At 28.8% G+C, this 15,436-nt stretch overlaps 1 protein-coding gene across 1 annotated transcript in view; it reads left to right on the forward strand.

Annotated features, from left to right (window-relative positions):
• The window catches only part of yuri (yuri gagarin), a 139,683-nt gene that overhangs the window by 45,188 nt on the left and 79,059 nt on the right, over positions 1–15,436 (forward strand). Inside the window, exons 17-24 of the mRNA XM_073965484.1 lie at positions 5,004–5,703; positions 10,599–10,916; positions 10,984–11,019; positions 11,129–11,305; positions 12,295–12,390; positions 12,453–12,638; positions 12,700–12,940; positions 13,006–13,094. Coding sequence (XP_073821585.1) covers positions 5,004–5,703; positions 10,599–10,916; positions 10,984–11,019; positions 11,129–11,305; positions 12,295–12,390; positions 12,453–12,638; positions 12,700–12,940; positions 13,006–13,094 — 1,843 coding nt within the window. The remainder of the gene's footprint in view (positions 1–5,003; positions 5,704–10,598; positions 10,917–10,983; positions 11,020–11,128; positions 11,306–12,294; positions 12,391–12,452; positions 12,639–12,699; positions 12,941–13,005; positions 13,095–15,436) is intronic.

Consider the following 15,436-nt stretch of genomic DNA (forward strand, 5'->3'; position numbering starts at 1 on the left):
GTTGTTTCTAACAGTAAACACATGCAGCTAACTTTTTCTCTCTTGCGTTTCATGCATTCCAGTTACAGGTGCAGTTCTAGAAGCAAGTTAAAAGTGAATAAAATAGAATTGAACAAAAAAGTGAAAAAAATGAGTTTTCGCAAGTAGAAAGTGAAAATTAAACATATTTCTATATATTTTTCAAACAAAACATTAATACATAATGAAAGTAGACAAAAAGGTCTACAAAATGTGAAATATCCCCATTTAAAAAAAATAGTTTTAGTTTTTAAAAAAATGTGTTCAAAAAAAGTGGTTCCATATGGAACCACCGCAGGGACGCACTATAAAACTGTCAAAACAATAATACTCCTATTTTTTGGGTTTTAAGTGTATAAAAAGGATTGTTTATAAATTTTTTGGACACTTATAAGCATTTCATTTAATTTTTATTTGTTATGGTTTATGTTAAGTATGACACTGTATGATATACAAGACTTTTTATACTCTTTGAGTGACGAGAATTGTAAAGAGGAAGAAATCGTTGCCGTTTATGTACATTAAGGCGGCCCAAAAAATTACAACATTTCTTTATATTTGATCCGAAAACAATCTATAAATGCAATTTTATGGAGATCGAGCATTGCTAACCCCACCAGAGCGATCTTTGTTTCCATAGTAATTTGTATGGGGCTAAAGGTGCTTTTTCACAAAAAATTGTTAAAGGCTGTATTTATATTCCAATCGATGTTGGAAGATGGAATCGACGTAGAAATTCCCAGAGTCGAAAATTTCAATGTATCACAGGTTCCATTGATATAAAGAAATAAATAAAGATTCCGCCAAATGTGCCAAACTTGAAGGAACAATTCAAATGGTCCAAGTCTGTATTAGATGGCTCGAAGACTATTTTTCCCAGACGCAAGCTTTAGGGATTGTAGCAAGGAAGGTCATTTCTTTATTAAACAACAACGATTTGAACAAACAGATGTCAAAACTAAAATTACATACGTCGTTCACGTACAAAGTGCCAAAAATGCGATGTGGCCTTATGAATTTTTCGAAAAATATCAGATTTTCAGCCAACAAAATTGATTGAAAAACGTAAAATTCGTTTTTTTCCTCTTTGTTTAATTTGAAAAATCTTTGAACTTAAACATTTGTACATAAACTATATTATTTTTTAATTTTAACAATAAAACTCTTTGATTTACGCAAACAAAATAAACATAAATTTTATTTGAATCATTTTATAAGGAGTCCCTGCGGTGGTTCCATATGGTACCGGGCAATAAGGGGTAAACGGATTATAGTACAGAATTTTCTTTATGATTTTCGGATTCAGGAGGTCAAAATTACTTAATGAGAGAATTTTCACGAAAAAATTCGAAAGAAAATTTCTTCGCAGGGATTGGGTTAAGACATGCCGTTCGCACTCGGCAATAAACAGTAGGTCCCATATCATTAAGCTAAATATGGATCGGGGTGCACTAATTGATATGAGAGAAATCGCTCTTGTCCCGTATGCGATGTTATGGAACAATGTTTATGTTACATTATCGATGACAATAATAAATTAATAATAATAGCTCTGTTCCAGAACCTGCAAGATGCTACTACTTTTTACTACGATAACATTTTTTCCTTTATGTTATCGGAGAAAATAGTAAAAAATAGTAGCTTCTTGCAGTTTTGGAACAGACCATCTATCTTCTAAATAAAAAAATTACCGATACAAATATTTTTTAAAAACACATTATTGATAACGATATTTTGTGTAGAAAACATTATCGATAACAATATTTTCTATAGGAAATATAATCGATAACAATATTTTCTATTGGAAATATCGATAACAATATATCTATAGGAAATATTATCGATAACTATATTTTCTACAGAAAATTTTGTCGATGTCAACATTTTCTATACAAAAAATATTATCGATAACAAAATGTTCTGAAAAAACTTGATAACAACATTTTCTAAAAAAACTTGATAACAACATTTTCTACAAATACTTTTTAAAGAAAACATTGTCGATAACTATAGCTTCTGGAGAAAATATTACCGGTAACAATATCTTCTAGGGAATATATTACCGATAAAAATATTTTCTAGAGAAAATATTACCCATAACAATACCTTCCAGAGAAAATATTTCCGATAACAATATTTTCTGTAGAAAACTTTATCGACAACAATATTTTCTATAGAAAGTATAATAGATAACATTATTTTCTATAGAAAAAATGATCGATAACAACATGTTCGATAGAAATTATTGATAATAATTTTTCGATAGAAAATATTATTGATAATTTTATTTTCGATAGAAAATATTATTGATAATTTTATTTTCGATAGAAAATATTATTGATAATTCGACAACAATATTTTCTATAAAAACTAAATCGATTAATGTTTCTTCTATAGAAATATAATCGATGAACATTTTTGTATAGGAAACATGATCGATAACAATATTTTTTTATAGAAAATGTGATCGATAACAATATTTTCTACAGAAAATATTATTAGTTGCAATGTTGTCTACAGAAAATGTTATCGATAACAATATTTTTTTGTAGGAAACATAATCGATAACAACATCTTCTATAGAAAATATTAAGGATGACAATATTTTCTATAGAAAATATCGATAAGAGTATTTCGATTATGTTTTTATAGAAAATGTTGTTATCGATAAGATAACAATATTTTCTATAAAAACATAATCGATGATTTTTTTCTATAGAATACGTGATCTATAACAATATTTCATACAGATCATATTATTGACAATAATTGGTATGTTCCAGTACTGCAAGAATCTACTACTTTTTACTATTTGTAGATTCGTGCAGGTTCTGGAACAGAGCAAATATTTTCGAAAGAAAATATTCTTGATATTAGTACTTACGATAGAAAATATTATCGATAAAAGTATTTTCTATAAAAAATTTTATCGATAACAATATTATCTATAAAAAATAATCGATGAACATTTGTTCTATAGAAATATAATCGGTGAACATTTTTTATAGAATACGTGATCGATAACAATATTGTCTGTATATAATACTATCGATAAAAATAATTTCTACAGAAAATATTATCGATTACAATAGTTTCTTGTAAAAATATAATCGTTAGCAATATTTTCTAAAGAAAATATTATCGATTACAATGTTTTTCTATAAAAAAAATTCGATAACATTATTTTCTATGGATAATATTTATCAATAGAAATTTTTTCTATAAAAAATATTATCGATAACAATACTTTCTATGGCTTATACTATCGCTTAAGCATAGTACACACGGTCCAACAAAACTGATAGTCAACGTACTTTTATGGCAATTTTCTGGCAAATAAAAACATTTTGTTAGCTAAAAATGATTGAAATACAACATTTAAGGTATAATTTAGTGATTAGGAAAGTACTGAATAATTACTAGACTTTGATATTAACGAAAAAGACCTCGCTGACTGTCAGTTTTGTTGGACCGTGTGTACTATGCTTTACAGTATTTTCTATAAAAAGTATTATCGATAACAATATTTTCTTTAGAAAATATTATTGATAAAGATTTTTTCTATAGAAAACGTTATCGAACCTGTTCCAGAACCTGCAAGAAGCTACTAATTTTTACTACGATAACAGTTTTCCCTTTATGTTATCGAAACAAATTGTAAAAATTAGTAGATTCTCGCAGTACTGGAACAGACCAAATGTGTGTTCGTTTACTTGCAATTGGTCTGTTTCAGTGCTGCAAGAATCTACTAATTTTTACTATTTTTTCCGATAACATAAAGAAAAATGTGTTATCGAAGTAAAAAATAGTAGCTTCTTGCATGCTCTGGAACAAAGCAAATTTGTACAAATTTATACAAATCGATCAAAGATATCGACAACAATATGTATTATAAACAAATATTATTATATTAACAATATATTCTATAAAAATAACATCGATAAACATATTATCTAAAGAAAACATTACCGATTACGTTATTTTCTGTGGAAAACATTATCGATAACGATATTTTCTATAGAATCTACACAATTTTACTACGATAACAATTATTCATTTATGTTATAAAAATAGTAAAAATGTGTAGATTCTTGCAGTCCTGCATTGAAAAATCATATCGATAATGAAATTTTCTTTACAAATAGTAACTAGTTTTTGGTCTACAGAATTTTTTTCTAAAGAAAATCATAGCGACAACATTATATGCCTATTCCAGAACCTGCAAGCATCTACAAATTTTTAAACCGATAAAAATTTTTCCTTTATGTATATCAAAGAAAATAGATTTTTGCATTTCTGGAACAGAACATATGTGTGTTCCAAAAGCTGCAAAAATGTAAAAATTTGTAATACAATAAAAATGTTTCATTTATGGTATCGAAGAAATTAGTAAACATTTGTAGATTCTTGCAGTTCTGTGGAACATACCAATTATTTTCTATAAAAAACGCATTTCTGTTACATTTCAATGTTTTCTACGGAAAATTTTCTTATCTGTAAACTCGAAACTTGCTCACGAAAAATTTCAACGTCTGCCACAACAGTAAAGTACAGTACACATTGTCAGTTTTGAATAACGATTTTTTGCAATTATCGATAACTGTCCAACCGTCCAGCAACCACAAAATGTTTGGTGGTTGCATGATGAATGACAAAAATGAACGGCCACACTAGCAAGCAACAACAAAGCTGTCATTCAAAACTGACAATGTGTACCCAGCTTAACGGTTCACACAGGAAAATAAACAAACATCGACATTCATGTCATGAACTTGTTGATTCTATTTTTTATCAAAACAATAAAAATATTTTTCATTTAACAAAAATATTAAATTCTTTCCCTTATTTCGTCATTAAAACAGTTATATATTTCCTGTCGTTCCGCATAACATCATCAAAAGCTCCATCTCCGTAACATCTTATTAGAAATAATTGCTGGATTATCTAGATAAAATTTACAATCGTCACAAGTAAACACCTAAAAATATGCAAAACAATTCAACAATAAATGATGGCAAACCACCAAAGACTCCACCCCCAAAACCGCAACGATCACCATCCCTAACCTCCTCCGCATATGCAACAAATCAACAGGGAGCAACAACAAGCCTACAAAGCCGGCCGGGGAATCCCAGATTCTCTTTGACACCACGAAATATGGGAATGGATGAAAGACTCACATCCCCTCAACATCAAAATGTATCTGCAGAACATCCACAGAATAAACAACAATATGCTTATGCTGCTTCCGAATCGTATACCAAGCCAGAATTAAAACAATGTCCTAGCTATGAACATTCTCCCTCTTCCATAAATACAACAGCAAATATCAAAAGGGATTCTGTAGAACAAGACAGTGGCTATTCTCCCAATACATCGGAATATCAAAGTGGTGCTATTCCTCTCTCGCCGAGTGCAGGTTATCCTCCCAGTTCGTATATCATGAAAAGTCGAAACTCTGCACCTTCAGCAACAACCACAACTGACCTACAGTGTTTACATCCCACGCAAGCTAGATCATCTCTGCCGAATGCAAACACATCGTATTATGAACAACAGATGCACAAATACTCGACAGGTTCTGAGGTATTATGTGGTAATTCAACCCAAATAAATGGTGTATTAAATGATATTTATCGGGTTCGTTTGCAAGACATCGATGAAAAAGCTGGTGGAGATGTTGATGTAAGTGTTATAAATATACTTTTCCTTCCAAATTAATATCAATAACAATATGCCTGTTCCAGTATATGCAAGAAACTACTATTTTTACTACGATAAAAATTTTTCATTTATGATATCGGAAGAAATAGTAAAAATTAGTAGATTCTTGCAGTGCTGGAACAAACCAAATCTCGTCTATATACATATTTATCCAAAACCGACATATCTAAAAAAATTATCGATAAATTAAAAATATTGCCAGTAAAAATATTACTGATAACAATTGCTCTGTTCCAGAACCTGCAAGAAGCTACTATTTTTACTACGATAACAATTTTTCCTTTATGTTATCGAAAAAATAGTAAAAATTAGTAGATTCTTGCAGTTCTGGAACAAACCAAAAATTTTCTATAGAAAATATTACCGATAACAATAATTTCTAGAGAAAATATTACTGATATTTTCTATAGAAAAATTATAACAATATTTTCCTGAGAAATTGTTACCGATAACAGTATTTTATAGAAATCGATAACAATATTTTCTATAGAAAATATTACCGATAACAATATTTTCTATAGAAAATTTTACCGTTAACAATATTTTCCTGAGAAATTGTTACCGATAACAGTATTTTCTATAGAAATCGATAACAATATTTTCTATAAAAATATTACCGACAACAATATTTTCTATAGAAAATATAACCGATAACAATATTTTCCATAGAAAATATAACCGGTAACAAAACTTTCCATAGAAATTATAACCGATAACAATATTTCCTATACAAAAATGACCGATAACAATATTTTCTATGTACAATATTACCGATAACAATATTTTCTATATAAAATATTACCGATAAGAATATTTTCCTGGGAAATTTTTACCGATAACAGTTACGTAGCATTATTTTCTAAAAAAAGGTTAACGAAAACTATATTTTTCTAGAGAAAATGTTAACGATAACAATTTTTCTAGGCAAAATGATATCTATAATAATATTTTCTAAACAAAATGTTAATGAAAACATTATTTGCTGAAGTAAATATTACCGATAACAATATTTTCTGTACAAAACATTACCGATAACAATATTTGCTATAGAAAATATAACCGATAATAATGTTTTTTATAGAAAATATTGCCGCTAACATAATTTTCTATAGAAGATATAGTCGATAACAATATTTTCTATAGAAAATATACCCGACAACAATATTTTCTATAGAAAATATAACCGATAACAATATTTTCTATAGTAAATATAACCGATAACAATATTTTTTATAGAAAATATAACCGATAACAATATTTTCTACAGACAATATAACTGATAACAATATTTTCAACAGATAACATAACCGATAACAATACTTTCTATAGAAAGAATAACCGATAACAACATTTCCTAAAGAAAAGTTACCGATAACAATATATTTTATGGAAAATATTACCGATAATAATATTTTCTATGGAAAATATTACCATTAACAATATTTTTAATAGAAAGTATAACCGATAACAATATTCCCTATAGCAAATATTACCGACATGTTTTTAGCAAATATAAAATATAACAGTATTTTCTATAGAGCATATTACCGATAACAAATTTTCCATAGAAAATATTATCGATTACAAAACTGTCTATATAAAATATAACCGATAACAATATTTTCTGGAAAATATACCACCGATAATAATATTTTCTCTAGAAATTATTACCGATAACAATATTTTCTATAAAAATATTACCGATAACAATATATTCTATTGAAATTATTACCGATAACAATATTTTTTATAGAAAATATTACCGATAGAAATATTTTCTATAGAAAATATAGCCGACAACAATATTTTCTATGGAAAATATAACCGATAACAATATTTTCTATAGAAAACATAACCGATAACAATATTTTCTATAGAAAATATAACCGATAACAATATTTTCTACAGAAAATATAACTGATAACAATATTTTCAACAGATAATATAACCGAAAACAATACTTTCTATAGAAAGAATAACCGATAACAACATTTCCTAAAGAAAAATTTCTATGGAAAATATTACCGATAACAATATTTTTTATAGAAAGTATAACCGATAACAATATTCTCTATAGAAAATATTACCGACAACTGTGTTTTTTAGCAAATATAAAATATAACAGTATTTTCTATAGAAAATATTACCGATAACAAATTTTCCATAGAAAATATTATCGATTACAAAACTGTCTATAGAAAATATAACCGATAACAATATTTTCTACAGACAATATTACTGATAACAATATTTTCAACAGATAACATAACCGAAAACAATACTTTCGTAGAAAGAATAACCGATAACAACATTTCCTAAAGAAAAATTACCGATAACAATATATTCTATGGAAAATATTACCGATAATAAGATTTTCTATGGAAAATATTACCGATAACAATATTTTTTATAGAAAGTATAACCGATAACAATATTCCCTATAGAAAATATTACCGACAACTATGTTTTTTAGCAAATATAAAATATAACAGTATTTTCTATAGAAAATATTACCGATAACAAATTTTCCATAGAAAATATTATCGATTACAAAACTGTCTATAGAAAATATAACCGATAACAATATTTTCTGGAAAATATATTACCGATAACAATATTTTCTCTAGAAATTATTACCGATAACAATATCTTCTATAAAAATATTACCGATAACAATATATTCTACGGAAAATATTACCGATAACAATATTTTCTATAGAAGCAATATTTTCTATAGAAAATATAGCCGACAACAATATTTTCTATAGAAAATATAACCGATAACAATATTTTCTATAGAAAATATAACCGATAACAATATTTTCTATAGAAAATATAACCGATAACAATATTTTCTAAAGACAATATAACTCATAACAATATTTTCAACATGTATCATAACCGATAACAATACTTTCTATAGAAAGAATAACCGATAACAACATTTCCTAAAGAAAAATTACCGATAACAATATATTCTATGGAAAATATTACCGATAATAATATTTTCTATGGAAAATATTACCTATAATAATATTTTCTATGGAAAAGATTACCGATAACAATATTTTTTATAGATAGTATAACCGATAACAATATTCCCTACAGAAAATATTACCGACAACTGTGTTTTTTAGCAAATATAAAATATAACAGTATTTTCTATAGAAAATATTACCGATAACAAATTTTCCATAGAAAATATTATCGATTACAAAACTGTCTATAGAAAATATAACCGATAACAATATTTTCTGGAAAATATATTACCGATAGCAACATTTTCTCTAGAAATTATTACCGATAACAATATTTTCTATAAAAATATTACCGATAACATTATATTCTATTGAAAATATTACCGATAACAATATTTTCTATAGAAAATGTTACCGATAGCAATATTTTCTATAGAAAATATAGCCGACAACAATATTTTCTATAGAAAATATTGTTATTTTCTATAGAAAATATAACCGATAACAATATTTTCTACAGACAATATAACTCATAACAATATTTTCAACAGGTAACATAACCGATAACAATACTTTCTATAGAAAGAATAACCGATAACAACATTTCCTAAAGAAAAATTACCGATAACAATATATTCTATGGAAAATATTACCGATAATAATATTTTCTATGAAAAATATTACCTATAGTAATATTTTCTATGGAAAATATTACCGATAACAATATTTTTTATAGAAAGCATAACCGATAACAATATTCCCTACAGAAAATATTACCGACAACTGTGTTTTTTAGCAAATATAAAATATAACAGTATTTTCTTTAGAAAATATTACCTATAACAAATTTTCTATAGAAAATATTATCGATTACAAAACTGTCTATAGAAAATATAACCGATAACAATATTTTCTGGAAAATATATTACCGATAACAATATTTTCTCTAGAAATTATTACCGATAACAATATTTTTTATAAAAAATATTACCGATAACAATATTCTTTATAAAAAATATTACCGATAACAATATTTTCTATAGAAAATATTACCGATAAAAATATTTTCGATAGATAATATAACCGATAAACATATTTTCTCTAGAAATTATTACCGATAACAATATTTTTTATAAAAAATATTACCGATAACAATATTTTCTATAGAAAATATTACCGATAAAAATATTTTCGATAGATAATATAACCGATAAACATATTTTCGATAGCAAATTTTACCGATAATAGTATTTTCTATAGGAAATATTACCGATAACAATATTTTCTATAGAACATACTATCGATTAGAATATTTTCTATAGATAATATTACCGATAACACTATCTTCTATAGAAAATATTACCGATAACAAAATTTTCTATAAAAAATATTACAGGTAGCAGTATTATTTATTTAAAATATTGCCGATAACAGTATTTTCTATAGTTTATTCTCTAGAAAATATTAATGATAACAATATTTTCTATAGAAAATATTACCGAAAACAATATTTTCTATAGAAAATTTTACCGATAACAATATTTTCTCTGGAAAATATTACCGATAACAATATATTCTATTGAAATTATTACCGATAACAATATTTTCTCAAGAAAAAATTACCGATAACAATATTTCCTATAGAAAATATTACTGATGACAATGTTTTCTATAGACAAAATTACCGATAACAATATTTTCTATGGAAAATATTACCAATAACAATATTTTCTCTGGAAAATATTACCGATAACAATATTTTCTATATAAAATATTAACGATAATAATATTTTCTACAGAAAATATTTAATGAATATTATCGATAATATTTTTTATAAAAAAATCTATCCCAAATGTAATTGTTCTTCTTGTTTTCAGCTCAAATTGGACACCTATAAGGAATGGGTCGACATGCTGTTGAAAATCAATGAATCTACAATTTCGAATATGGAACAATTGGAACTTGAGGTGACCGAGCGTTTGGAACTGCTGCAACGTAAAGTCAATTCAAATTGTCGCCATAGTCAGGGTAATGAATTGCTGAAAGCTCGTAAAGATATAGATACCCTTGTTAAATTTATTCGCGATTATTGTGAATATGATCCCATGAATGTGAGAGGTATAACATTAGAATCCATACCACCGGCCGCGGTTTTTGGAAATGTCGATGAAACTGTGGCGGGTCAACAAAGGGGTGTAAGTAAAACATGATAGACGATCAAATAATAGTTGAAATAATCAATATACATATATCTTTTTTCAGAATACTACTGATCCTGAAACTATGCAGCGGAATATGGTGCGTAGACAATCCTGAATTGAAGCTATTTTCGTTTTTAATTTTGCAATTTTATTTTAATAAAATCGGTTCCATTTTATTTGAAAGTCTACTTTTCTTATCGCCTTAGCTATATGCCAATCTTAAAGCCTTGGCTTTGGAGGTTGCCGAAAAACATGATGAAGTTCGGGAACTGAAACGTCAGGTGGTCTGTCTCGAAGATGAAATTCAAAAGGCCACCAAGAAAATTCAATTCAAGGATAATGTTATTCAAAAGCTGCGAGATGACCTGAAGTGTAACTCCAAGGTATGGATCCGGATTGGATTCTTGTTACATATATGAAAATGTGAAATGGTCTGTTCCAGAATTACAAGAATCTACGAATGTTTACTACGATAAATGGTCTGTTCCTGCAAGAATTTACTAATTTTTATTATTTATTTCGATAATATAAAGGAAAAATTGTTATCGTAGTAAAAATTAGTAGCTTCTTGCAGGTTCTGGAACCGAGCAATAGATTCTTGCAGGTTCTGGAACATGGTCCATATTTACATAAGAAATTTTCCTTGTTGAAATTGTCAGTTTGTCGGTAAGAGAGGGTGTTGAGAGGCAAAGGGTTACCATATTTCTCACCGCTCTCTCCGGCAAAGCGACAATTGCCGCAACGAAAATTGCGTAATGTAAATATGGACATACATCAAATATTAGGTCTGTTCGATAACCCAAAAATGTTTACAAATTTGTACAAACTTTTACAAAATGCTGTTCGATAACAAATTTGTTCAGTAAAAGGAATTAGAAGTAGATGCAAGTACTTGCAATAATTTGCAAGTACTTTTTACTTGCGAAGTTATCGAACACGCCTATTTACACAACTTTCCATTTGACATATTTTTCCTTCGTTTTTTTTCAAGTGTAGATTAATTTGTCATAACAATAGGTTTGTCCTTTTACGTACTGAACTTTACTGAACATTTGGTTTGTCTTTTTACGTACTGAACTTTACTGAACATTTTTTCTTCAGTAAAGTTTTGACAATTGTATAATTGAAATGTTGCTAAACATTACTGAAGAAACAATGTTCAGTAAAGTTCAGTACGTAAAAGGACAAACCTATTGTTTCTTCAGTAATGTTTAGCAACATTTCAATTATACAATTGTCAAAACTTTACTGAAGAAAAAATGTTCAGTAAAGTTCAGTACGTAAAAAGACAAACCAAATAATTTTTTTGAAACAAAAAATCTGAAAAACTTTTTGAAGGACTAAATAATTTATTCGGTTCAAATTTATATAGGGTCCAGTAGAGGCTTGTCCCAATATGTCACCCATTAATCCAGATACACCGCGTAGTGATACTTCAACTTTGGTTTCCGAAGATAATCCGTCAAGGGTAAGTGAAATGTGATATTTAAAGTAAATCATTTGCTAAATAATCTGCATCTCCTTCTGCAGTATCTTGATGATGTAAGCTCACAGTTTGAATGCTTAAGTCAAACTGAGCATATGGTCGAGGAGAAGGTGAAGACCCTATACGATGAAATCGATGAATTATTTCAGCTACATAAAAAGGATGAAATGCAAAGGAAAGAAAAGGAAGCGAAACATCGTCAGCGTATAACGGAAATACTAAAGAAATCTGTAAGACCTAGACTCAAATCACAAACAATGCCATGCAAATTTTTCTTTTTCTTTCTTCCAGGAATGTGAGAAAGCTGCAGCCTATCGTAAGTTAGATTTCATGCGACGACAACTAATTGATTTAGAAAGCTCCGCCATGAGAATCACCACGGAAACAGATAATGATTCTGGATTTGGTTCGAAAAATGAACACGATCATGATGCCAAGATTTTAGATACAATACGAAAACGTTTACGCAGTCTCAATGATAGTAACTATGAATTGAATCGTCAGTTGCAAAAATTGCAACTGGAAAATAATGGTAAGTTGCAATGTGGACCGAACGTAAAGGCCAAAGATTTAAATGTGTTATTTTTTGTTTTGTAGAGTTATCCTCCAATTTGGAATCTACCAAACATATTTCCCAACGTAACAGCGAAACTTTGCGCAGTATTGCCGATTTGCTAAATAGTTTGGTGAGTAGAATTTTATAGAGGGAAATACATAAGTAATTTAGCTATGATAAGCAGAAGGTTTGTAAACATTAAATAGAGGGTATATGTTATAGTAGGGTGGGGCGATTTGTGTGGAAGCAAAAAAACCTTAATGAGCCCTTCGCGTTTCTGATTCCTGGGATTGAACTGAGCAAAAAAGTCCACTGGACCATATATCTACCGTGAAAATCGAGCCTCCCGATTTTGACTTTAAGTTTTTATTGACGTTTTTTGGATATTTTGGCATATAACAGCCAAACCATTGGGATTTTCGATCCAACACAGAGGCAAACATTGTAGCCAAGACAGTAATTGAAAACTCTCTAATACATCGCAAAAGCATTGGAACGCTCCTTCAGGCAGTTTTGGCACTGAGAATGTGCAAACTTTTCGGAAAATGTCGATAAATGACATTGTGCTACAAAATTTGACCCGAAAAATATTCAAGTGTTCTGATGCAAAATTATATCGTGTTGGGATCCATGGACAACGAGAATGCCTTTATTTCGTTTGGGTCACTTCGATTTATTTTTTTATAACGGTAAAAGTAGTGAAAATCTGGGTTTCTTACATTTTCAAATTTAAACGGGCATATCTTATTTTTTCCACAACGGATTTCTTTTGATCCTTCTTCCTTTTAAAGGGGTGAATAATGTCTTTTGAATAAGCTATTATTGTTTTAAATCGGTTAACAAATGGCTAAGTTATATTGGTTTATGTCTGAAAAACCCCACAAAAAAACCTATAAAGGAATTTCTCATAAATTTCAAAATAAATATTGAACAAAACAAAAAAACATTATATTTTTGAAAATTATGAGAAATTCCTTTATAGGTTTTTTGTGGGGTTTTTCAGACATAAACCACTATAACTTAGCAATTTGTTAACCGATTTAAAACAATAATAGCTTATTCAAAAGACATTATTCACCCCTTTAAAAGGAAGAAGGATCAAAAGAAATCCGTTGTGGAAAAAATAAGATATGCCCGTTTAAATTTGAAAATGTAAGAAACCCAGATTTTCACTACTTTTACCGTTATAAAAAAATAAAACGAAGTGACCCAAACGAAATAAAGGCATTCTCGTTGTCCATGGATCCCAACACGATATAATTTTGCATCAGAACACTTGAATATTTTTCGGGTCAAATTTTGTAGCACAATGTCATTTATCGACATTTTCCGAAAAGTTTGCACATTCTCAGTGCCAAAACTGCCTGAAGGAGCGTTCCAATGGTTTTGCGATGTATTAGAGAGTTTTCAATTACTGTCTTGGCTACAATGTTTGTCTTTGTGTTGGATCGAAAATCCCAATGGTTTGGCTGTTATATGCCAAAATATCAAAAAAAACGTCAATAAAAAACTTAAAGTCAAAATCGGGAGGCTCGATTTTCACGGTAGATATATGGTCCAGTGGACTTTTTTGCTCAGTTCAACCCCAGGAATCAGAAACGCTAAGGGCCCATTAAGGTTTTCAAATCGCCCCGGCCTAATGTTATAGACTTCGTTAGGGGTTCAATTTGTTTGTTCCAAAATTACAAGAAAATTCGGATGGATGGGTGAGGGTGAAAAATAGGTATCCTCAATAGATACCAATTTTCCCACTGTTGGGTGTTGATTAAATTTTTTTTTTTTTAATTCCAACAAAATTCGGGCGGATTATAAGGGACGGCGCAATATAAGAGACAGGTGCATCGGTTTCTTAAAAGTTTGCGTCGTTACAATAATTGTCCCAGAAGGAGACTTCTCTCATATCAATGGGTGCACACAGGTTCATATTCAGGGTGATTATGAATGTGAACTCCCGTGAGATTTGTCTTTCTGCCGTTTCAACTTTAAGGAAAAAGTGAAAAAACTCACGGGGAGTTGAAAGTCATAAGTGAGCTAATTATCTCGGACTCAACGATAAACAGTAGTTATTTTATCTCCGAGTCCGAGAAAAGTTTTACATGCCTGAAATACTCAGGAAATGTCACCAACATGCCACTTGAAAATTTTATGTTGCCTGGCCTGAGAAAGGTACACGGGCGTCGTTAGCCAACTTAATAAAAAAAATTAAAAAAACAATATGTTATAGTGTTTTATTTATAAATGCACTAAACCCTAGAAAATATTTTTTCTCTTAGCCTCAAAAAGTATATACTTCTTCAGAATGGAATCATGTACGAAGGAAAAAAAGGTCTCTCTAACATATGTCCCAAACATATTTTGCATGCAATCAGTCCCAAACATAACATATGTTTTGGTGCTGCAAACAAATATTTGTTTGGGAGCAAACAAATTTATGTTTGGGTGTAAACAAATATTTGTTTAGATATAATATAA

The sequence above is a fragment of the Musca autumnalis genome, unplaced genomic scaffold (assembly GCF_047663935.1).
Source record: "Musca autumnalis isolate F117 unplaced genomic scaffold, ASM4766393v1 scaffold_2, whole genome shotgun sequence".
NCBI classification, from domain to species: Eukaryota; Metazoa; Arthropoda; class Insecta; order Diptera; family Muscidae; genus Musca; species Musca autumnalis.